Here is a 24811-nt window from a genome sequence, read left to right on the forward strand (position 1 = left end):
CTGTAGACGGGTATTTTGTTTCACTCCTGAGCAAACTGCCCCAGCTGTCTCAGGGTTGAAGGGTTTCTTCCCCAGACTCCATGTTTCAGCTCTTTATAAAGATGTTCAGTAAGATTTAGACTGATAGGAAACTTCAGAATAGTCCAATGTTTTGTTCTTAGTCATTCAATGGTGTTTTCATTTGTGGGTTTCGGTAATTAACCTGTTTGGAGGACCCATAACCTGCAACTGAGACCGAGCTTTCTGACACCAGATTGCCTTGATAGTGTTCAGTTTTCACTGTACCTGCACAGATTGAAGACCAGATGTACCAGAGGCAGCCAAGCGGCTCCAGAACATGGCCGAGCCTCTTCCACGTTTCACAGGAAATAGCTACAGACGTCTTGTCTCTGAATGCTTAATTTTGCATCTGTGAACACAGAGCTGATGTGATTTAAGTTCAGTTTTAATTCACAATTTAGTGGGAATATCAGATTTTCATTTTAAGCTTCAAGTTATTTCAGTGACTGTTTTCATTCTTTATTAGAGGGGTACCAGTAATGTTGTCTGTAGATGGACAGAGGACTTGTGCTTCTGGTTTATGTACATCCATACGTCCTTTTATTCATGACTACAACACTGTGGCTGCAAAGTGCCTGTCTTTATTCAATAGGGCTTAAAATCTGTGTCCTGCTTAGTGCTGATCTGGATGGTGTTGGTTATCTGATTCCTTAAGTGGGCTGGGAGTAATTAGCTTTCAGCTAAACTTTATTTATTCGTTTTTTTATATCAGTAATCTGTTTTGGTGGTCAGTATGAGGGTGGAAGGCATCTGGATGTGACCTGAGCAGAAGTGTGCCCAGTGTAATTGTCCTCCAGGTGTACTGGGTTACACACAGGTGACCCGAGCAGAAGGCACACTGTAAAACACATTAAACCTAATTACCGGCAATTTGTGTTCATCTGCCAACTAATACTGTTGCCAACTGCCTGCAGTTGTTGCTCTGAGAGCATCTATTCTTTAGCATGAAGCTGGTACCGAGGAGCCTTGAAAACATCTCAATCCTGAAAGTGGCTGCAGATGTGCAGCGCTTTGACGATTTATATTAGCGGGGGAAGCGTTCTGGTTAGACAACGTGAGCGATCTACATCCTACAGTGGAAAATACAAGCCCAAACACACCACTGCTGTCAGTTAGAGTTTCCTGCAGAGATCGGTGTCATTCAGTAGGTTTAAACCACGCTGAGCCTGTCTTGCAGGCTCTACCCAACCCTTGATTTGAATTATGTCTATGTCTTTTTTGCCACTCTTTTATTCTGTGGATCTAAAACAACAAGGCAGTCCTCCCCCACCACTGTTGTCTTTTAAAACTCCTACTTGTATTTGAGCACCCGTACCATGTGTGTGTGTATATATACACACATTCACACACACAAGTGGGAGATTTCCTCCCAGAGAAACATCTGTGTCTCAATCCCCGCTGCGTTGGGAGCTTGATTGTCTGACCTACTGGCCTGCCTTAATTCTGGTGTTAGAGATCAGACTGTAGGCCAAGCCACGAGTTGGGTGTGACCAACTCCACTTTATCTCCGTGTCTCATCACACATGTACCATATTTTCCACATTAGAAAGGCGCACCTTCAATGAATGATGTATTTTAAAACTTTTTTCCATATATAAGGCGCACCGCATTATAAGGCGCACTAAATATCTGGTAAAATACCGTACTATAGTGGCTGGAGTTGAGTTACGTATCTACCTGATGGAGCTGCGCTACAGGAAATGCTACAAAATTCTACAGCAAATCCCAAAAAAAAACAAAAAGAAAAGTACCATATGTCAAACTTTATTAACAAAATAAAAACCAGCTTTGCTCCGTCTGGTCAAAGTCGCCATTATGCGAGTCAGCGTTGCTGCTGTTGTCTTGAACGTCTGTGACGATTCCTGACGTTTTTAGCGCCGTTACTTCGGCGACACCAACTACATTACCCACAATCCCCCTGACTACAGTAACAGAAATTACCGTAATGATCATATATAAGGCGCACTGCCGGTTTTTGAGAAAATTAAAGGCTTTTAGGTGGGCCTTATAGTGCGGGAAATACGGTACTTGAAAATGAAATGCCACATACACGTTTTGGCAGCAATCTCTTTTTTTCTTTTTGTTTGTTTTTTGTTTTTTTCTTCTTTGTAAATGACAAGCAGAATAAGGTTTCATATTACAAAATTACAATCAAAAGCACCTATTTGATGGTTATATTTGACAGATGTAGCAACAAAACCACTGTTTTTCAACCCGTTAATTATATTGACCACAGAAATTATTTTCTTTTTTAACTGTTTAAAAAAAAAAAAAAAATCTCAGCAGTTCCTCAAAGCCCAGGCTTTCAATCTTCCCTTTGTAATCTGAATGATGGGCCAATTAGACTCACTATATCCCCATCAGAACAGTTCAATAACTATAAAATAAGGAACTTCAGTCAGATGGAGCCCACTCATTTTATTAAAACTGCCAAGATTCCATTCCAAGTGTCAGTGTGTCATTTAGGATAATGAAAAGGCATATGCAGTTTAGATTTATGATTTTGTTGCACTAGTTTGCAAAGAAACTGCACCTAAAACCACAAAGCCTAAAATCCACCTGTGATTTTTAAAAGAATGAGCGCTATGTTGAGTTATTCATGAATGCATTTCCTTGTTGACTTAATTAAATATGTATTTACTTATTTTAAAGTTGTGTATTGTATAAAACTCAGACTTCCTTGAAAGTACAGTGGTAGCAAGTGTCACAAACGCAGGTGGGCGGTCTCTCCTTTTTCTTTACTTCAAATGTCTCATTTTTGTTGGCTTTCATGAAATTATCCACGTCACTGCTTTCAGAAGCAATCTTGTGTTGTCTTTCCTTCAAAAATAACGAGATGCACTCTGAGCTCCCATTATAGCCATTAACCTTTCCTGCACCAGCATACACTTGGCTGCCTTCGTTAAAAAAAATCATTTTTGGGTGTTGGCAATCATTATCATTGCATCTTTAATTTCTTCGGAGGTTTTTACAGACTTGGTGGTTCCTCCCTCTCACTTGAATAGCAGCGTTCAGAGCTGACAAAAATAAAGTCCCGATTTTTTTTTTTTTTTTTCTTTCTTTTTTTTTTCTGAAAACCCGATTTTAGATTTTTTTGGAAAAACTACAAAAGACAATGGAATAAATTGTTTCAAATATTTTATCTTTATTTTTAAAGAAAAATAGCAAACAAATTTCCCTATTGGGAATGAAGTGCAATTGAAAGATACTGTAAATCCTCCTTGAGTTTAGTGACAACATTTACAATTTCCTGACCAAACAAAGATGACTAGACGAGCTCTGTCTGTAATGCAGCCAGCTGCAAAAAAGGAAAATCCATTTTTCTTTTTTTTAACATCGTCTTGATTAATAAAGCCGATTTAGATTTAAAATCGATTAATCGCACAGCCCTAGATAGTGGATATGAATGAGAAGAGAAGGCTGTACATCCTCTCCTTCCTACGGCGCACCCAGCCAGCTCTGAATAAACAGCTCTCCACCACCCAGGCCTTGATAAAAGTACCTGGCCCAGATTGTTACACGCCGTGTGGCCAGATATCTGCTTTGAAAACACAAGTGCCAAGTCTGAAACAAAAAAAGTGTTATGTGAGATTACGGGGGAAAACCCGTGGGGGGGGGGATCAAAAAGAAGAACATGTAATGGAAACGCCTATATTTAACCAAAAAACCTGCCAAATATTGCAAAAACCTGTTTACACATCTACAAGGTGGTTTTTCAGATGGGTCAATAATCCAGTTTATCGTAAAAGTGTAATGGACTCTTCTTTTTCCCCACATTTTCTACATCTCCGGCAGCACTGAACGTGACTGTCAATCTAAAGTCTTCAGTCTAGTTACCAGCTGTCTTTGGCCTCACTAATGTGATGTGGTTGTGCTATAACCCGACTTAATCATCATGCATTACGCAAGGGCTTTGCCTCTGAATAATCATCTGCTGTGTGTGTGGGTGTGTGTGTTGTGGGTGTGTGTTTGTTGTGGGTGTGAGAGAGAGAGGGAGAGCTAGCTAGCTCTGCAACAGTACCCTTTGGTCACAAATCCAGTTTCTGCTTTTGCAGAAAACTATAATGGAAGTCAACATATGGACACATAAGGGCATCATCCGAATCCTCATTCAGGGATGTAGCATTTAAAAAAAAACAAAAGCCAAGGATGGGATTTCTTAACGTATCACCTCATTTAGAGTGTTAGTCATCGGAGATAAAAGTGTTAAAACCACTCCTTGAAAGAGACCTTTACGGAAATGAATCACAAGTGATAAACTGAAATAACAATGGGGAGAGAAAAAGTTCAGACACCAGTGATCTTTATCGCCAGTGGTGGGAAAGAGGGCTGAAGAGTTTATGACCCGGACTGGACAAAGGGCAGGCGGCAGGTCCTGCAGGATTCATGAGCCGTCTGGACGTGGAACCGGGATCGCAGGAGATGCGTAGCAGCAGAAAATCATTTTATACAAATGAGTCTGAATTAGGGTTGTCACGATACCAAATTTCTGTTTCGATACCGATACCAATATGTATTTCGATACTTTTCGATACTTTTCGATACTTTTTGTAAAAAGGTGGAACACTCTCAAATGTCAATATTTTCCTTTATTTTAAAGCAGACTTTGGGAACAATAACAACAATGAATAAAATAAATAATTGGCATGGGATATTAAAATGTTCAAACCTTTAGAACAGTGTGAACAAGTAAAATAAAGCAATGCCATTCAAATTAAAGTCACCATGTTAAATAAAATACTGTAGCAGCAAAAACTCCTGTTTCTGAGTGGGTGGTGTCACCCTCTCTGAGCCAGGAGCACTAGTCTTCTGTAATTGGGGGAGCGAGGGGGTACAGTATTTTAATTAACATGGTCATTTTAATTTAAATGCCATTGCTTTATTTTACTTGTTCTCATTGTTCAAAAGGTTTGTGTTTTGAAACTATAGGCCACATGAAACATTAAATGGGCATAACTAGAAAAATAAATTGAGGCTCATTCTATCATCTACAGGACTGTCTCAGAAAATTAGAATATTGTGATTTTCTGTAATGCAATTACAAAAACAAAAATGTCATACATACTGGATTCATTACAAATCAACTGAAATATTGCAAGCCTTTTATTATTTTAATATTGCTGATCATGGCTTACACTTTAAGAAAACTCAAATATCCTATCTCAAAAAATTAGAATATTCTGGGAATCTTAATCTTAAACTGTAAGCCATAATCAGCAATATTAAAATAATAAAAGGCTTGCAATATTTCAGTTGATTTGTAATGAATCCAGAATGTATGACATTTTTGTTTTTTTAAATTGCATTACAGAAAATAAAGAACTTCATCACAATATTCTAATTTTCTGAGACAGTCCTTTAGGATAGGATTAGATATTGTAGGCTAATGGAATGTTTTACAAAAGTGTGTTTTAATATATAATATTAATTGATATAATTCATTGCCTTAATGGTTTATAATATATATGAAACATTAAATATTAAAATATAAAAAATATATTAAAGTTATATTATAGTCTGTGGAATTTATTTAAATATTTTAAGATTGTAATTAATTTTTTTTAAATATTTAAAAAATTACATTTATTAACCATGGACATGTTTTAACTCTCTGTATAGGCTACTGTAGGTTTACTACGGGCTGGGAGAGGCTCTGTACTTCTTTAATTGACATGACAGTGCAGTGAACTGGTGAACAAAGTTATCAGCTGTCGTTCTTGACTGAAGTCGTGGAACAAGTCCGCGTGGTTGTCCTTTAAATGTTTGGACAAGTTTGAAGTGTTGCCTCCTTTTGCGAGACACACTTGTAGCAGCGCTTGCACTGCGGTTTGAACCCGAAATATTTCCACCGTACTTCGGGCCCCCATTTTGTCCACAAGTACGGGCTTTTCTGCAGCTGCCATCTCTATTTATTTCAACTTTATTTCAACCCGCTCTGTCTGTCTAACACGCGACTTCTCGTTTCTCTCTTTTCCTCCGTCTAAACATGCGAGTGGGAGGGGGAGGCGGCTCTGCTTCTGCAACTACGTCACACTCGCGGACCTCGCCGTGCTTAAAGAGACAGGCTCCAATTTACCAATTCGTTTGCATAGAAAAAATATATAAAAGTACCGTTTGTTTTTAAATGCTGGTATAGTACCGTTTTCAAAACTCTAGTACCGCGGTACTATACTGGTACCGGTATACCGTGCAACCCTAGTCTGAATAGTGGCGAGTGATGTTTTCGAGTATTATTAACACTCTTCTTTCGACTGGCGTTGTCTGCAAACTGTCAGTTATCGTCTTGTCAGAATTCAGTTTCACAATTTACCACGTCTGTGTCATCTGGGAGTAATGAAATTTCCTCACCCGTAAACACTAGTTACCACTACAAGTTTCCACAAATGCTATGTACGTCCACAATCTTTCCAAGATGTTTTAGGGCGTGTGAGAACACAAATATCTGCAGCATTTTCTCTGGAATTATTGTAGAGATTTTTACAGCAAGCTACTTTGCGTAGAATCATGAATAAGGAATGAGTTTGCCACTATTATTAGTGTGCTAATATTGTGGAATTCTGTGGTTATATGTGAGTGAAACTGACATAAGTAGGATTTATAAAAAAAAAAAAAAAAAACTGAAAAAGCACTCCTGTGTCTTTTTTTTTTTTTTTTTTTTTTTAAAGAAAAAAAAAAAGTCATATGACCGACGGATCATGTGACGGCCGCTGCTTTAGGGTCTGTCATTTCTTCTCATCAGACTCTTCAGAAAGTGGTTTTCACCGGGCCGTGGTGTGCAGACGCCAACCACGACGGCACGCAGGTGTGAGGACTGTTAAAATGTCAGGATCAGATCAGATTGCTGTTTCTTCATAATGTCTGGATTACCTGCATGTATATATCACACAAATCAAACCATCAGTACTGTAAGAACATATTGTTCTGTCAGTCTAACGGTATGCAAGTACTACACCTTATGTTTTCAGCATAAAGATACTTTTCCATAGTATGGCTGTCCTGCACCTGTTGGATTTCTATGGAAATCTCAGATCGTATGAAATAAATCAAAGTTCAGTTTAATCATCCTACTAAACATTAATGAAGAAGTCAAAGTGTGAGTCCCTGAAGTCATGGTGAACATTGAGTAGCTTGCTTATTACTTATACACTAAAATAATCCGATAATGGTTTTCTGGCCGACCCGCCTACCGTGTTTTATTTTTTCTCCTTAAAGGAGCTTGAGGCTCCTTTTTAAGAAATGACTCTCTAGCGCCACCCTTCACCACGATGGCCGTCGGGGGTACTGCAGCCAACAGTGAAGCCGGCACGGGAGAACGGGGAGAACGCACATGCAGCGTCATGTGACGTCACATCCGCAGGACAGCGCGGGAAATTCGGGACCGAATTGCAGCACATTTTGCAGCAACAGCCTGTTCAAGGCAAAGGAGAGATACACTAGAGGAAACATTCTTTTGGGTTTGGAACGCTTCATCTGACATTATTACTAGAAAACTTAAAATGTATATGAATTTTTTTCATAAATCTTGCCACAATCCGGCCTCAAGCTCCTTTAATGAAAGATTGTTGTTGTTTTAATGCACATGTCTGATTAAGTTATAGGGAGACTTATAAGTGGGTAATGGTGTAGTTTCAGAATTAGCCTTAAAACTGAGTGAAGCATGGACACGAGGAAGACATGGGGATTAAGGTTTTAAAACTGCTGTCTGACGAGTGATTTTGGTTTGGGGTGTACAGTTTGACGGAGAGCACCGTCCGCCTGCAGCTCGGTGAACATGCTCGTATTAAAGAGCTGGAATGGAGGCCAGACTGACACATGCCTCCCATGTTTCCTTCATTTGGCCGCCGGGCCAGTCGGAGGGCTTACTGATGTCTGGCTTGTTCTCCAAAGGGAAGTCCAACCGAGTGTTCCTAACACTGGTTTCTGTTCTCTCCTTGAGATCACGACTGTAATCAGATACCGTGAATGTGTGGAAAAAGAGGCATTTTACAATGCATTCCTACATTTATGGATGTCGTGTCGTTCAGTGTCACCTGCAATTTTATAGATTTTTCTGAACGCAGAACATATTGTGTCAAAGTAATGAAAAGACTTAACTACAGTAAAAATCTCCCAGCCCTTTTGGACTTTTAATGCTTTACAAATGCAATGCGCTGCAAAGCAGTTCTTTTTATAAGGCTTTTAAAAATACTATTTTACATTGCAACCAGATGTTTTAGGCTATAATTTTCTCCAAAAGTCGCAGGCTAAGATTCCAAACCTCAAGTGCAGTGTGTTCTTAGTACATAGTAATTAGTTCTTAGTTTAGAGAATGCAAACCCCGTAACCCGGAGAAGGTAAAGTTTTGTAAATTTACTGCCTGAGATTTCTTCTTTTTTTTGCGATCTGCTCAGGACTAGAAAATGGTACGGTACTCTGGGACCCATCTCTGCGCTTTACACGCACTTTACACGCACATCTTACTCGCTGAGGAGAGTTCTTTTGAGTCGACAGATGGGGAACGCACACAGTCATAAAACACAGGATATTGGATCGGTTGCAGATAATCAATATCTTTTGCACCGCAAGTATGCAGCTCCAACGCTAGTGTGGTCTTCCTCTTCCTTTCCTCTGCAAAGATTGGTTGATGATAATCTGTCTCTCAGGACTGTCTAAATAATGTTTTCACTTCAAAACTGTATTAAAATATTCATGTGGACACGGTAAACCATAAAAACTGTTTTGTTTTTCTTTTCTTTTCTCTCTCCAGCCAAAGGCCCTTGGACAGTCTCTCCTTTCTGAGGTTTTCCACAGAGGCAACCTCATTGAGAGTGATTACTTTGGCCTCGAGTTTCAGAACATGCAGATGAACTGGGTATGTACTCCGGCGACCGGGCTCTTCATTTCCTGTTGAAAGCTCTCATGCACTGAGCAAACAGGCGCTTACAGTACATGCTAATTGATTATTCATAGAGTAAGCAAAGGTCACACTTTTCACGAGACTCCAGTCAAATTGCAATGAAAATTTTGAAAACGCTGCATCTGAGTCACCGAGTCGTTCTCGTTTGGCTTGCTCCGAATGTGCAGTCAGAGAAGTAGTAGTAGTATTTTCACTGGATTTGTGCGCTATGTAATTTTGGAATATTTTTAACTTGCCTGGCTCAAGTACCTATACTCAACTATCAGACTTCCCAGTGCTTTGTTCTCCCAGAAATGCAAGTGGAATGCAGTACCACCTTGGAGTTTCTGTAAACCGAGATGCTATCTATAAAACGCTCAAACGCTTCTTTAGAGACGACACAGCTGGAATTTGGTAGTTTCACCAAGGCTTTTAGCTCAAACGTTCAACTGCATGAGCGCTTCTGGCCCCAGTGTGCGCAGCCTGATGCAACGTTTATTTATTTAGTCTGATAGTCAAAGAGATAAACGGTCAAAACCCAAAGATCTTAAAGGATTCTCAAAGTAAGAGGATAAAAAGCAGCTTAATTGTGTGGTTTACTAATTTACAAATCCCATGAAGAGGTATCGGTGGCCTTTTTTTAAAATTAATTTTGATGGCCATCAAATGCATAGGTATGTATAAAAACTGAATAACATTATTTCTATGTAAGAAGATGACTTGATGCCAATTTTTCATCATATCTTTCTGGATGCTGCACATTCCACCGCCAATTAGACCCAGATGTAACGGTGAAAGTAAGCTCTTGCAGCTGGAAGCCAGTGTCTGCAAGCAGCACGGCAACATTTTTCACCTGTTGTCAAGACTCTGATATGGCAAACCCTTTGAAATTAATGAGCATATTAAAGTCTGATCGTCACCGCCTGAACACTTGGAGCTTGTCTTGTAAATATCATCCTACTTCTCTCTCTCAAGGTTTGGCTGGAACCCACCAAACCCGTTGCAAAGCAAGTTAGAAGTAAGCACGCTTAATATATTTGGCTCAAATTCACCGTTTGAAAATATGAATGCACAGTTCTGATCTATTTCTTGTCTCTTTCAGGGCCAGCAAATACACTGTTCAGACTGTCTGTTAAATTCTTTCCGCCTGACCCCGGTCAACTGCAAGAAGAATACACAAGGTTTCACCTTTTCAAATTTATTGGTGATTAAGCCTGTCTACAAGAATTATTCGATTAAATATGGACTCAAGCTTAATCTTTCTTCTCTTTCTTCTTTATTTCCACAGGTACTTATTCTCCCTGCAAATGAAAAGGGATCTGATGGAGGGCAGGTTGATCTGCACAGAAAACACTGGAGCTCTGTTGGCCTCTCACCTTGTTCAGTGTATGATTTATTCTGGCCCTTTTTTATTTCTTAATATCAGAGTTTTACTTTTCTTTTGTCTGAGCAAAGTCTGTTTTTAAAGTATTGTGTAAAATTAAATGTATACACTTCAAATGCAAGTGAACCCGTCAGAACTGAGTGTGTAAAGGGACCGAACTCCTGAAGTAAACATTTACTCTGCAAAGAAAGTCTGATCTTTTGCTCTTGTCTACTAAACAGCGGAGATTGGTGACTACGATGATGCGGCGGACAGAGACTTCCTGAGGACGACCAAGCTGCTGCCGTACCAGGACAGGGTGCAGGAGAGGGTCATGGAGCTGCACCGCAGGCACTTGTAAGTTGCCCCCTCTGCGCGACGTGATCCTCACATTTCACAGCTCGTCTATCCCGTGGCAGTATTTTGGTTTCCTCCATTACTCTCTCAGAATATTGACTCCAACCTGCTGATATGAAAAGACTGAAAACCTGAGTCAGAATGGTTACGTAAATACCCTAAAACAGAGATTATCATCAGATTCAGGCAGCAGATTGCTTCGATGCTGCTTCTGTAAATCTCCTGTTTGTGCAGCTCACAAGACTGAATGCATTTCACTGTCAATCTTTACCCAGTTTATGATGTCATCTCAACATTCTTCATCGACCTCTCCCGCTTCCCTTCGTCACTGTTGCTAACTGGGACAACATTTTTGCTGTTGTTTACGGTTTTACGATGGCAATTATGCGAATGAAAACCTTGTTCCAGGATGCTTGAGACCATTTTTCGACACAAATGCTTAGGGCTGGGCGATATGGACCAAAAGTCATATCTCGATATTTTCTAGCTGAATGGCGATACTCGATATATATCGATATTTTTTCTGTGACATAATTGGGGTTTCCCCCAAAGCATTATAGCATAGCATCTCTGTTAGCTTCATTTTTTCTGAGGCAAACCCTTAAAAAAACAGTCAGTTTTAATACAAAGCCTCGTGCCAAATGTCACACAGGTTCCTTTATTAACAGAGGTCTGCACAATATCAAAATGTATAAAACAAATGAAATAAAAATAAACTGCCTGCATATATAGAATAAAAATGCTTCTTGAATAAAATAAAACAAATATCCCTTTCCTGCATAACAATTAAATTAAAATACACTGTGCAATTAATACAATGTAACAGTAACAGCCAGACTTTTCCACTGAGGTTGACAGTTGTGCAAAAAACAAAACATTTGTGCAAATCTCAAATAAAACATTCAAGTCAATTTGTCACAAAATAAACTATATCAAAATCATTAAAAAAAAATATAAAAAAAAAAAAAAAATTTTTAATCGATATAAACGATATTGTCTCGTACCATATTGTGTTTGAAAATATATCGATATATATTAAAATCTCGATATATCGCCGAGCCCTAAAATGCTCCACTTTTCGTCACAAATGCTCCACTTTTAGTCATGGAAGGATGTGTACAAGATTATTAAATGCATAGGGTTGGTGATGCAGTTAAATTGGAAGCGAGGGTTTGCAGATCCCAGTGCAGGCAGGAGAAGCCTCATCCTACGCTGCCGTCCAGGATCAATACTGCTCATCCACTGCAGGGCAAGATTAAACATTGGGCAGTTGCAATATTATGTCATAGTTAATGTCTGATTGCAGTTAAATAAGATAACACTAGTAGAGTTGGAAGCATTGCTGATTTGATCGACCTAGGAACAAATGTTAGATGTCTGTGTTTATTTTCTGGACAAAGTCCAAAGCAAACATTTAGCTGGGACTAAATAAAAAACAAAACTGCAAACTTTGTTCGTCCTCTCAGAGAACCTGGAATTGGCATTTCCAGTACTGACTTTAGATGACATAACCCAGGTGAAAGTTGAGGATCTTGTGATATGTTTCCATGGATGTGAAAGCTGCAGATGTCTGAGCAGCTGCTCACCGGCCACTGGGCCGTCTGCATTTCATGAGTGTTAATAGACTGTTGTCTATTAAGAACAAGGTCTGTCGTAGCTCGACCTCGCTCTAAAGCATAATACTGCGTCATAATGCTATTAGCTGCCTGTGGAGGTATGATGGAATTTCAAATATTCACTGCTTGATAGCAGGTCCGGTCACTATAAAAATAAAGGATGTGTTATCTTGCAGCCATCTTAAGAGATGTAAAGCAATATAGGTTTACTTGCCTACATTTTGGTGCCTATAGTGTAGTTTTAAGAAACAGGAGTTGTATTTCCCACTTGAAGTGCATTGTTTGCAAATTAGGACTTTGATTAAATCATGTTCATTCAAGTCTTGTGGGTGAGAATGTGGGTATTTCTCTTCATCCCTCCCCGGCTCAGGGACAGATTGGGGAAGTCCCTGGCTGTTACACTAGGCATGATCAAAAGTGTGTGTCCCACAACACTCATGAACTGGTTCAGTCAGCTCAGTTAACTCAGGGTTGCTCGTGTTCACAGCAGACGGATGCTGGCAACTTCTATGGAGTATCAAAACGGATATTAAAAATGGCATAAAAGGACAGCTAACGTCTCAGAAATAGAGCCACAAGTCCTGCTAGGAGCTTGTGAAGATGAGGAAATGATGAAAGGCTAAAAACCAACACATCTGCTGAGATCGATCAGCACTAGACGACGGGGATGCAGGTGGGATCATTGCAGGAAATGGATCTGGATATAGGGTGTATTTTTAATTTAGTTTAAATGATCAGTCATTGCCTCGTTCACAAACCTTAACTGTAAGTACATACAAACCGATACATTTCCGATACTTTTTCCCCATCAGATACATTTTGGCAATGAATTAAAAAAAAGTAAGAAAAGAGGACTAAAACTAAATTATCCCAAGTTTCTTTTATTGACCACTGGAGAACAACATGGACATATATTTCAACAAAGCTCATCAGCTCTGGTGCCACAAAATGTAAAAACATGAAATTGTAAAATAAAACAAAAAGTGCAGAATAGTGCAATAACAAAAATGAATACATTTAACTTCAAAAGAAGTAGTTGAATGACATCCAGTCAAACTCACAAACACAAGAAGATTAAAATACTTTTTGGCTTAACCTTAGTTCAACATTCTGAATGGAATGAAATGAATAGCAGCAGCTTAATGCAACAGGAACATGTATAAAATTTCACAATTCAAACATGGAAGCCATGTTAGTTTCGCTTACGGCGGCCAGAAGTGACGTTAAATGCAACGATATATAAAAGGATTTAATATTAAAAACATTAATAACTAGGTATGTCCCGATACTTTTTTGGCCGATACCGATGTTTTGAAAATGCCGTGACCGGGCCCGATCGATGGGGACAACACTAGTTGTAGCTTATTGGTGGCTACGGTCCACTGATCTTAGGATATAAAATGATTGCTGCTGTTCTTCAACACCGATGTGATTTCCTCAATATTATTCACACCTAAGACAAACACTGACCCCCAATTTAGCGCGTCGCCTGTTCTCTTTATATAATCTGGCATGAGGTGGGGTGTGGAGCTGGCCCCCTCAACCACCCGCCCCAGAGGGAACACTCAACCACGGGTCAGGTCCGCAAATCCCGTTCTTATCAGGGTAGCACGGATCTGGCACCCGGTGCTGGATCAGCCGGCCTCTCTGATGTTTGTGAAGCCAGACGCCCAGCAGGGCCGTCATGTTGCACAATGATAGGTTTGAAATTCAGACTGCAGAATATTGTTTAAATAGATGAAAATTTCAATAAGATACTTGGTAGCACTGAGAGCACACTAGTCTGGTCTCGTCACCCTCTCGTAGTGCAGACCACGCAGGTTATTTGCATCAAAAAGTGCTGACTCACTGCTCAGTTTTACGTGACCTGGTAGGAGAGAGAAGCTGCTTCCTGGAGTCCCAGACCTGAAGGCTTTTGACACGGTGCAGAACGTACTACTGGTGCCAGAAGACTTTCATTAGGATTTATTTCCTTTTTTATTTGTGTGCGTTTTTTCAAAAATAAAAATGTAATCTACCGTTTGGAACTAGTAAACAAAACAGTTCAGCAGGATTTAGTGCTTACTCTGTAATGGAACCAATGATTAGATGAGTTTATCAGTTACATGTCATGACAATGAAGCGTTTAACAATATTTGGCACACATCCTGTGCCAAACGGCGGCTCTTTCTACCCCGTCTGCTCTAAAGACCTTTGCTAATCTCTTCCTCTGGTTGTTGCATGGAAGCACAAGTGTGCAGGGTTCCTGCACCTAATCCTCTGCTCTGGACAGTCTATTAGCCATAAGGCCAGAGGCGCAGGGACGGGCTCTAAGGAGATTTCACCGCTTAGCGGATGAACAAAATTAGAATGAACTGATGATTGGATGGATATGTCTTCCTGACATACTGTTGGGTTGTAATCGTGTGGTTTTAGATAGCGCCTGTCAAATCCTGGAGGCATGAAGGATTTAAGGTTCCCTTTTCTTGGCATTCGAGGTTCATGCTATAATTTATAAAGTACATCTGTAGGAAAATATGTATTTGCTACAGAATCAGATCAGAACTGCCCCTCTAGAAATAAACCTCCAATTCCATGAAAATAGTTAGAATTAAAATAAATAAATAAATAAAAATACATACATTAAAAACATAGGCAATTTGTTTTAAGATGAGAATATAATGATAACTTAAAACGATGAAAAGAGGTAATAGAATGCAAAAAGAGAGGAAGATTATTCCAATCTGATGGAATTAAATAAAATAAAATGATCTTTTACCAACCTCTTTTAAAATTCTAGGAAAAAAGGAAAATTCATATGTCTGAGTGAGTATGGAGAGTTATATAGAATCATGAGTTCTTTTAAATATGGAGGACAGTGAAAATAAACACATTTAAAAAGGAACTGAAGCCGGTGAAATTGCCGTCGAGATTTGGGTTGCAACCAGTTCAATGAATCAAACATAAATAGTCAAAATTGTCTTAGTCTAAGCAGAAATATCTCTGCCAATGGGGTTAGAACATATTTGACTAGAATTTGTAAAACCAGCAAGATAGTCTTCAAATTCTTCTAAAAAAGGCTTTGGAGCAGTGGGGAGTGTACATTGCTACTACGCAAGTACTTTAGCCTGCGTCAGTACTCGGCATTTACACGACATCAGGAGCATCCTTTTTCATTCACATCCTTTTCATCTGTCGGGCTGCAGCTCCTTCTCTCTGCTTCACTGAAGACAATCTAACAGTCAAATAGTCGCTTCACTTCCCCGGAGAGTTCTTGTCAATACGATTATTGTGGTGATGCAGCGTTTCTCCAACCCTGGTCCTCGGGGGAAACCATCCTGCATGTTTTACGGGAGGTTCTGCTCCAACACCTGCCTGAAGTTAGTGGGCCGTTGACGGACTGGTACAGACCTTGATGAGAATCTGACGGGGGTTCCATCATTTGAGCCTTAATACTGACCTGGTGAAACAACCTCCTAATTAGCTTCTGGTGTTACTCTGTTGTGATAACTCCATGCAAATATTCCATAAAACAGGAGGTTGGAAAGCTGCTGGAATGAGCCCTGCCCATTGCTGCTGCGAACGTTTTTAAGCTGTCCAAAAATAAATGCATTTTTACTCAATATCAAGCTCTGTGTATCAAATGGAACTGCAAACGTACAGAATGTGGACGTGAGATTTTAGTGCACACTCACAACTTCTTGTAGTGCATCAATTTCCATCTGAAATTAAGTGGCTAGAACGGATTTTTAGCTTTTATTAGAGCTGTTATTGGGAAATATTTTAAATGTACTTTTTTTTTAAGACATAGTAAGCATCCATATCACAATCTCTATTTGGTGAAATGTATTTAAGTTTCTTAAAGCTCTCTTCGTCTCAACATTTTGCCATTTTTTTTTTTTTTCAATTAACTCAAACATTAACTGAAATTGTGTTAAATAAAAGGTGCCCAATAACGGACCTTGGGGGACTCCTCTCCATTTACGTGACTTCAAACACGAGTTGATGTTTTTGTTTTTTTCCCCCCAACCAGCGGCCAGACTCCTGCTGAATCCGACTTCCAGATCCTAGAGATCGCCCGTAAGCTGGAAATGTACGGCGTCCGCTTCCACCCGGCAGCCGACCGGGAGGGCACGAAGATCAACCTGGCCGTGGCTCATCTGGGACTGCAGGTTTTTCAGGTGATCGCTGGTTCTCTTCTGTCTTCTGTGAGCAGGACCCACTCTGTTAGTGTTCCTCACCACTGCACGTCCCTTTTGTTTAATGTGTCTGTTGTATGTTCCCCACAGGGCAGCACCAAAATAAATACCTTTAATTGGTCCAAGATTCGCAAACTGAGCTTCAAAAGAAAACGGTTTCTGATCAAGCTTCACCCAGAGGTCCATGTAAGTCAGAACTCCACCAGCTAAATGTAAAGCATTACCAGAAAATGTACAATACATGTTTACTTTCAGTTCAAATAATGAAGATAGTCGAAGAAAATTTAATTTTAAACATCTATTTGCCCAAACAACTTTAAAGCAGATGAGTGTTTCTGTTGTTGGAGTTAAGTTATGGAATTCATTACATGATGATTTAAAGGGCTGTATAAACTTATTTCAGTTTAAAAAAAAATTTAAATAGGAAAAAAATAGCAATGTATCGATGAAATAGTAAAGATTTATAATATATGCGTATGGAGACTGATGATCTATCTTAGATGTTTTTGTTTCCCTTTCTCTGTGATGTTAACTGAGTAATTGTAATTGTGCAGACCATCTGTTATTATTGTTCAATTTAGTTTTGAGGGAGGGGCAGGTATCATAAGATTTTCTTCTTCCTGCTCCTTTCTGGTTATGGAATATGCTTTAGTTGATGATTGTGTTGTTGTTATTTTACTTGTTTGTTTTTTTCTTTTTGCATATTTCCATGATCGGAATAAATAAAAAATGAAATGAAATTTTCATCTCACGGTCGTCTGAATGAGATGCATCCTTGGTGAGTGTTTCCTCTCTTTCTTGGTAATCATTACACCAGGGCCCCCATCAAGACACTCTGGAGTTTCTGATGTCCAGTCGGGATCAGTGTAAGGTCTTCTGGAAGGTCTGCGTGGAATACCACTCCTTCTTCCGCCTGCTTGATCAGCCCATGCCCAAAACCAAAGCAGTCCTGTTCACTCGAGGTTCCTCCTTCAGATACAGGTATTAACTCCTGACACCAGCAGTGAGAGATGGGGGGGGGTCCAGGTAATCCCATGCTATTGAGGGCTTTAATTAAAACCTCTTGTGTGCCAGTGGAAGGACCCAGAAGCAGCTGGTGGACTACGTGAGGGAGAACGGCGTGAAGAGAACCCCGTACCAGAGGTGTGTGTCGTGTGAGAGCTGCACAAAGAAAAGGTGTACTCCAATTAGGCCTGTGTTGAAAAGATCCATTTTCCGATTCTCAATCGATTCTTATATTAATTCCTAAAAATTGATTCATAAGTCTAAAGATCTATTTTTATTTATTTTTTTTTTTTCCATCATTACATTAGAACTTTTGGTATGTTTTTGTTTATGCCCAAAAAAGCAATGTTTTGTTGGACCCGAGCATAACTAGTGCCATGTTTTTTCCTTTAAATATGTTTAAAGTTTTCAGTTATAATTGCATAAATTGTCTATATTTCTTTGCTTTTTATACTGTCTTGGGGTTACATTTGCATAAAATGCTAAAAACCAAATTCTCAAAAATGGGAAAAAATAAAACCGATTTCTGGATCTGTTTGATAATTCTGCTCCACAATGTTTCTGAAAGCAGTTCTATCAGCATTCTGGGAGGTGATTGGTCCTTACAGCATCATTAGCTGCAATACTTGCTGTTGAATCTCAATATAATACCAGTATTATGATTCATAACTACACAGAAATAATTCAGGCAAATGCTCAAAAAACTGTTCTAATAACTCAAATCGGAATCGGATCAATCAAAACGTGATAATCGATTCAGAATCGAATCAATTCTTGACATTTGAATCGATCCCCAGCCCTAACTCCAATCTCCATCAAAATGTAGGAAAACAACACTTGACTGTGTTTTTTTTTGTGTTTTATCTTTTAGGAGGAACAGTAAGATCAGGATGTCTGCTCGCTCCTTCACATCAGATGTGCCAAAGCATGTAAGCAGAGCAGCTCCGCTGCGTCCTAGCAGTGGGAACAAAAGCCCGACATAAATTGCACTTCACAAGATGCACTAATCCAGTTCTCTTCTTCTTCATCCCTGTTTTTCTTCACTTTTCATGTTGTGCCTCTCTTCTCTCCCCTCAGCACTTGTCATTCAATGACAGTCTCAGGGCCCCCGGCTCCCCTTCCTCCAGTAGCGTGTCCTTCAGCCCGGCGCACATGTCTAGCATTCTCCTGCGATCAGAACTGCAGCCCCAGCCCCAGCCACTGTCCGCCCTGAGCCCGTCTCCAGCGCCGACCCAGCAGCTCCAGCACGCCCTGCAGCAGGCGGGACCCCCCAGCCCGCCGAAGGAAGACTGTGTCAAGGCCGCTTCCCCGTCACACTTCTCTTTCCAAGGTGCCCCTAGCAATCAGCCAGCAATACATTTCAGCCCCTTGTTTCTGTGTGTAGAGAGTGGCACTTCCCAGTCGCAGCCCTCCAGAAATGGCAATGAGGATATTGAGCGTGGTGGGAGGAGGGGGGTGGGGGTATCGGCGGGAGGGGAGGGGGGGAAAAGGAAAGGGGTGCTCACACCTGAGGCTTTTGAAGCCGAGCTTTTGCGCAGCAAACAGAACTCCATGTTCCCCATGTCCGCGTCGCCCTTGCAGGTGACGGAGGAGTTCATCGACGATGATCCCACTACCATCTCTTTTTACGGCGGCGGGGCCGAGGCCTACACGTACGGACTTGAGGGTAAAGTAGCTCCGTTTGGTTTCGGCGAGGAGTCAGACCTCAACAGAAATAAGATATTTGGTTTGGGGATCGAGGACCTGAACGGGAACGGCAACGCCTTCCACCACGATAGCATAGTGGGCCTCTCGGAGACCAGCTCGCTGGTCAACAACCGCTCGGAGTGCAGCTCCCTGGACAACCTGGGGCTCAGCTCCGCGGGGGAGTGCATGTCGGTGGGCTACGGCGGGCCGGACTCCTCCTCGCTCCGCCTGCCGGGCTCCGACGTGCAGTCGGAGGCTAGCTCCATGGTCAACTTCCCCGCCTACTCGGTGCGCTCCGAGAGCAGCTCGGCCGTGCAGTTCAGCGACCTGGTGGAGCAGCTGGAGCAGCTGAGCTACCCGCCCACGGCCACCGAGGGCTCCGGCAACGGCAGCTCTGACTCAGACTCCGACTGGGGCTCTGACAGCGTCCTCCCCCCCGAACAGAACCTGTTTTATAGTAACTCGCTGACAGAAAACAGTGCAATTGAGGGCTTTCTCCTTCAGTGCCAAAACCTGCAGAGTCTGGCACTCGCAGATCCGTCTGGATCTCCGCATATTAAGATGTAAGCCCCCCCTGGCGCTTGGAGCATAAATCCAGGCCTGTCCAGTTACATAGAGAAACAGCAACACATTTATATTTTTAAAAACTTCTAGTCTTGCACTTAAATGTTTTTTAGCTTTGGAAACAGAGATGCCTAATCCTTTTTGTCCCGGTGCCATGTGAGACTAAGATTGATGCTTTTTTTTTCTTTCTTGTGTTCAGCCACTTTAATATATTTTTTTAGTTGCCAAAATCCTGCGCTGTTATTAACTTTGGGGCATTTTTCTGTAGGTATTTCCTTTCCTTTTTAGCTGAGGTGGAGGAAAAGGGCCGCTATTTTCTAACAGCACTGGCTTATTGGTAAATGTATCAGCCGTTTCAGTTGTCTTCTAACATTTAACCCAGAGGAAAAAAGGTTGAGCACACTCAGTGTTTGTTAGAGAATGCAATCAATTTTTGATTAAACTTTGGAAGCTTTATATCGTATTTTTCTTAGTTATTGTGCCTTGTTCTGAAGCGATGATGTTCAAATAAGCATAGGAATATTTTACTGTATTAATACCCCTTTTGCCGAGTACAATATCTTCAAAAAATGTTGATCTGCAACATTTTTTTATTATTATCATCATTATCATTTGGTACCTGGCATTGTAGTTTCATGTAAATTAAATTTGCACAAAAGAAACATGAGTATTTCAAGTTTATCTATCACACACAAACATGGTTGTATCTCAACTTAAAGATATTTAAACCAGTGCCTAACTCCTCTTAACACAGCAGTTGTCTTATTGTCTGTTCTTAACGTCTTATTTGTTAGATGCCAGTCGTTGGTGCTGAGTTTTTTTTCTAGTGGTTGGTAATCAGTAATCTGTCTCTATTCTAACATTGATAATCTCAGGGTAAAATATAAACCAACATTTGAAAACTAAGGCAGAGCTTGAAGTTGTTTTCCTTCTCCCTTCTGTCCCACACTGCCACCTGGTGGCTCAGATGGGTAACTGCATCCTCGTCATGTTGGAGGAGTCTTGTTCGGTTGGTTTATGATGTTTGGAAAGATAAAGAAAAAAATAAACACCAAAGGTCACATCAAGTAGCAACTTGTTACATGTTTGGATAGACTTAAGAATGTAAACGGGGGACTAACGAGACTTTAGGTACTCTCTTAACACCACTTATTACTGAATGAATGTATAGTTGTGGGTTTTTTTACGTATGCAAAGCTTCAGTGTACGGTTATAAAAGTCAAACTGCAGAGCAATGTGGCACATTTTAAACACCAGGATAAAGAAGAATCTTTCAGGAAGTCCTTTTGGTCACGTTATCATAGGTGCAAATGTTTTCTTATTTTTTTTAGAGTATATCATTTCACAATTCTTTTAGGTTCTTGGCATTAACTATTCTCGGAATATAAACAAGTGGGTTTTTGGGTTGTTGGAAGGAAGGACTTTTGCACATTAGCTAGGTTATTTTATTCCTTTTTTATTAGCAGGGTTTGAAGTATAGGTATAGAAATTAGGATTTGCAGTAATTTTTATTTTTTTTATTTTCCTTTTTTCATTGTTTTCCTTCACTTTCTCGGTGTCATAGACATACAGTAGTTTCAAGTCTTAATTATTCTCCAAGAATATTTTTTTCCAGCATCAGAACAGTTTTTTTTTTTTGTTTTTTTTTTTTATCATAGATTTGAACTGACTGGTCTTTTCCTCCTCTGGACAGTCAGGAATAATAGATTTGAGGATCACTTGGTGAACTTTTAAAGCCTTTTGTGGATAAGGTTTCCTTGTCTGCAGTATTTGCACCGTAGTGCTTTTGAAGCGCTTACTTTTATCTCAGGTGCCCCAGCCCCCCCCCTCTCCCTATCCTCACTTTTGGGGACATTTCCACCGACATTCAATGTGGTAAAAGGGGATAGATTAATAATATTTAATCACCTATTCTCATTGTCATTTTGAAGGATGGCAGAAAGTCCCAACCAGACCAAAAGTGGATTTGCAAACTCTCTACAGTCACAAGTGTTGACAGGTGTGGACGTCTAGTTTTAGATGCCATCTCTAAACCTTGTTGAGTTGATTTGTCTGTTGAAGGGTTTGTCTTGATGGCTTTTCCTATTATTATTTTGCCTTTTTTTTTATTGTTCTTCCATGTGACTCTTCCTCTACTTAACTAAAGTTTTTAAATAACGACGGGCTGACGTTTATAACCAGCTAACTGCACTTAGGCTTCAAGTAATCATCTTAATCCTGAACATGTATATTTACTAATTATAAACAACCTGTAATTAATGTTTTGTATGTTTTACTCTCAAGAATAAAGTAATCACTTTTGGGTACCATGAATGTCAGACTTAACCTTTTTTTTGAGATGCAGACTGGAATCAGAAGAGCAATAGTGATGTCACACATTTCAACTGCTCGAACAAGCATCTTTAATCGTGCACATTCAACGGTCTGGATTACGAAGGAAAAAATAGCCTCTTATCGGACCCACTAAGAGGAAATATAGATGTGGTTTTAAATGAGTTTTAAAAAAAACAAAAAACCACCTTCGTAGCAGTTTAAGGAAACCCTGTGCTGTTATTGGAGTGAATCAAATTCCCATCTTGGGAATTTTCCTTTAAATTTGTGGCAGCACAGTCGCATGCTGTTGGGGGTTGGGTTGGACTTGTGCAGGAGATTCCTCAGCCTAATTCCAGCTGTGTGTGTGCGTGCGTGTGTGTGTGTGTGTGTGAGAGAGAGAGAGAGTGAGTGTTCCCTGTTTGAACAGGCCGTGTGCCAAGTCATTCCACAGCAGACCTTTTGTGCTCCTGCTGTGGAGCCGATGTCTGCTCCCTCTCCCCCGTGGGGGACTGCAGATAAAGTACAGACAGCTACTTGCCCTCCAGACAAGCCACATCCCTGATAACTCTCTGCCCGAGCAATTATTTCCGGGTTGAGTCGTGAACCGTGTTGTTTTTGTTTTATTTTTTTTTCTCTCTTTTCCCACCCCCTCTTTTTTTCCCCTTCTTCCCTGATAGAAGTGAAAGAGCAGCTGTGCTGATTCATGACTCAGTACAAAGAATTTTTATTCCTTCTATTTCCCCCTTTTTGTCTCTTGATGAGTATAAGAGCGAATAAACGACTGCATCAGGAACCGAGTTGTTTATGTCAACATTATTAGAGTCGGGAAACAATGAAGCACATGGTTTAAAAAAGAAAAATGTGAGGAAACTATTACATGAATCTCCGCAGCTCGTCCTCCAACAGGAAATATGAATGTTCACGTTTGCTGGGGGGGGGGCGTTACTGCCATATGACGATATGGAAGCCATGATAGAAGTGCTATCACTTTGCCATTGGGCTTAATTTCCCTGCACGTACACAGCAGCACTGCTTGCTCTTAATCCACCCACTTAAAGATACTGTCTTTGGCCTTTTGAGTGGGGAACTTTCTGCTTTTCCCTAACGTCACGCTCCCCTCTCCCACAGATACGGTGGTGGACAGTCCCCAGCTCTCACCCCTCACCTCCAAGGGTCCCGTCTGCGTGTCGCCCTCCTTCCAGATGTCCACCCTCAGCCTGCCCAGCCAGGCCCCGTCGCCCCTGCAAAGCCCCATCCTGAGTGAGGTGGGCAGCAATGCCAGGCTAGAGGAGGAGGAGGAGGGAAGGAGGAAGGTACACTGCTTGCATGCCGACCTTGGAACCCCCTACCTCACAATCTCAGAGTAGAGAAGGCACTTGTTTTGCATGTGATTGGTTCTGGGGTGGGAGGTTAAAGTGCAGTGGAGGGAAAGCAAGTTGTGCTTTGCATTTGTTGTTGTTATAATATTGCTTGTTTTTAATTCCACTTTCTAACTGAATGTGGTCATTTCTTCAGCGATACCCCACCGATAAGGCCTACTTTATTGCCAAAGAGATTCTGACCACAGAGCGGACGTACCTGAAGGACCTGGAGGTCATCACCGTGGTGAGTTCCTATTACTGACAAAATACACACGTTATTGAGAGTAGAATAGAATAGACTTTATAGTCATTGTGCAAGTGAAAGTAGTTAATAAACAAGTACACAGCATTTTTTTTTATTTTCACTTTCCTCTGTATACAGGACTGTCTCAGAAAATTAGAATATTGTGATAAAGTTCTTTATTTTCTGTAATGCAATTAAAAAAACTAAAATGTCATACATTCTGGATTCATTACAAATCAACTGAAATATTGCAAGCCTTTTATTATTTTAATATTGCTGATTATGTCTTACAGTTTAAGATTAAGATTCCCAGAATATTCTAATTTTCTGAGATAGGATATTTGAGTTTTCTTAAGCTGTAAGCCATGATCAGCAATATTAAAATAATAAAAGGCTTGCAATATTTCAGTTGATTTGTAATGAATCCAGAATGTGTGACATTTTTGTTTTGGTAATTGCATTACAGAAAATCACAATATTCTAATTTTCTGAGACAGTCCTGTATAGATACTTTCCTCTGTGAATGCTGGACTGGAAATGAACCAGGATTTGAAACTTATGCAGTTCTTCTAACCAGAAATGCTGACTCAGTGGTTTGTCCTCTTTGTTTTGCTGCCTTCAGTGGTTCCGAAGTGCTGTGATCAAAGAAAATGCCATGCCCGAGGGTCTGATGACCCTGCTGTTCTCCAACATCGACCCCATCTACGAGTTCCACCGAGGCTTCCTGAAGGAGCTGGACCAGCGGCTGGCTCTGTGGTGGGTGCTGGATCTGAATGAAGCTCCCGCGGGATCACAGGGGGACAAAGACTGAATCTGCAAATCTGTTTATCTGTCTCAGGGAGGGGCGATCAAACGCTCACGTGAAAGGTGATTACCAGAGGATCGGTGACGTGATGCTGAAGAACATGTCTGCTCTCAAGGTAGGAGGCCCCGGTATCTGGTCACGTGATCTCTCCCTGACGTAACTGGCTACAAACCCTGTTTCTCCCGTTTTAGGAGTAAAACTGTGGAACTCATTACACAACGACCTTAAACTAGCAAACTCAATAAAAGCATACAAGATATTATTCAAAGCAAAGGTAATGGACACATATATAGAAACACAATAAGCAAACAAAGAAGAATGCACACATGCATGAGTTGAGAACTTAAATTGGTTTTTATCGGTTTCCTTAGCATCTTTTCACTT

General features: G+C 40.5%; 1 protein-coding gene across 5 annotated transcripts in view; it reads left to right on the forward strand.

The window, feature by feature from the left end:
• Nucleotides 1–24811, forward strand: part of farp2 (FERM, RhoGEF and pleckstrin domain protein 2) — a 44207-nt gene that overhangs the window by 5608 nt on the left and 13788 nt on the right. For 4 of the 5 annotated variants that reach the window (XM_061737547.1, XM_061737548.1, XM_061737549.1 and 1 more), the window contains exons 3-17: nt 8807–8911; nt 9911–9953; nt 10038–10116; nt 10224–10321; nt 10541–10655; nt 16284–16431; nt 16540–16635; nt 17267–17430; nt 17524–17592; nt 18326–18383; nt 18532–18784; nt 23146–23330; nt 23533–23622; nt 24245–24378; nt 24461–24542. In XM_061737547.1, the coding sequence (XP_061593531.1) occupies nt 8807–8911; nt 9911–9953; nt 10038–10116; nt 10224–10321; nt 10541–10655; nt 16284–16431; nt 16540–16635; nt 17267–17430; nt 17524–17592; nt 18326–18383; nt 18532–18784; nt 23146–23330; nt 23533–23622; nt 24245–24378; nt 24461–24542 (1719 nt within the window). The remainder of the gene's footprint in view (nt 1–8806; nt 8912–9910; nt 9954–10037; nt 10117–10223; nt 10322–10540; nt 10656–16283; nt 16432–16539; nt 16636–17266; nt 17431–17523; nt 17593–18325; nt 18384–18531; nt 18785–23145; nt 23331–23532; nt 23623–24244; nt 24379–24460; nt 24543–24811) is intronic. The other variant, XM_061737551.1, reaches the window with a different exon arrangement.

This window comes from Cololabis saira, chromosome 13 (genome assembly GCF_033807715.1).
Source record: "Cololabis saira isolate AMF1-May2022 chromosome 13, fColSai1.1, whole genome shotgun sequence".
Classification (NCBI taxonomy): domain Eukaryota; kingdom Metazoa; phylum Chordata; class Actinopteri; order Beloniformes; family Belonidae; genus Cololabis; species Cololabis saira.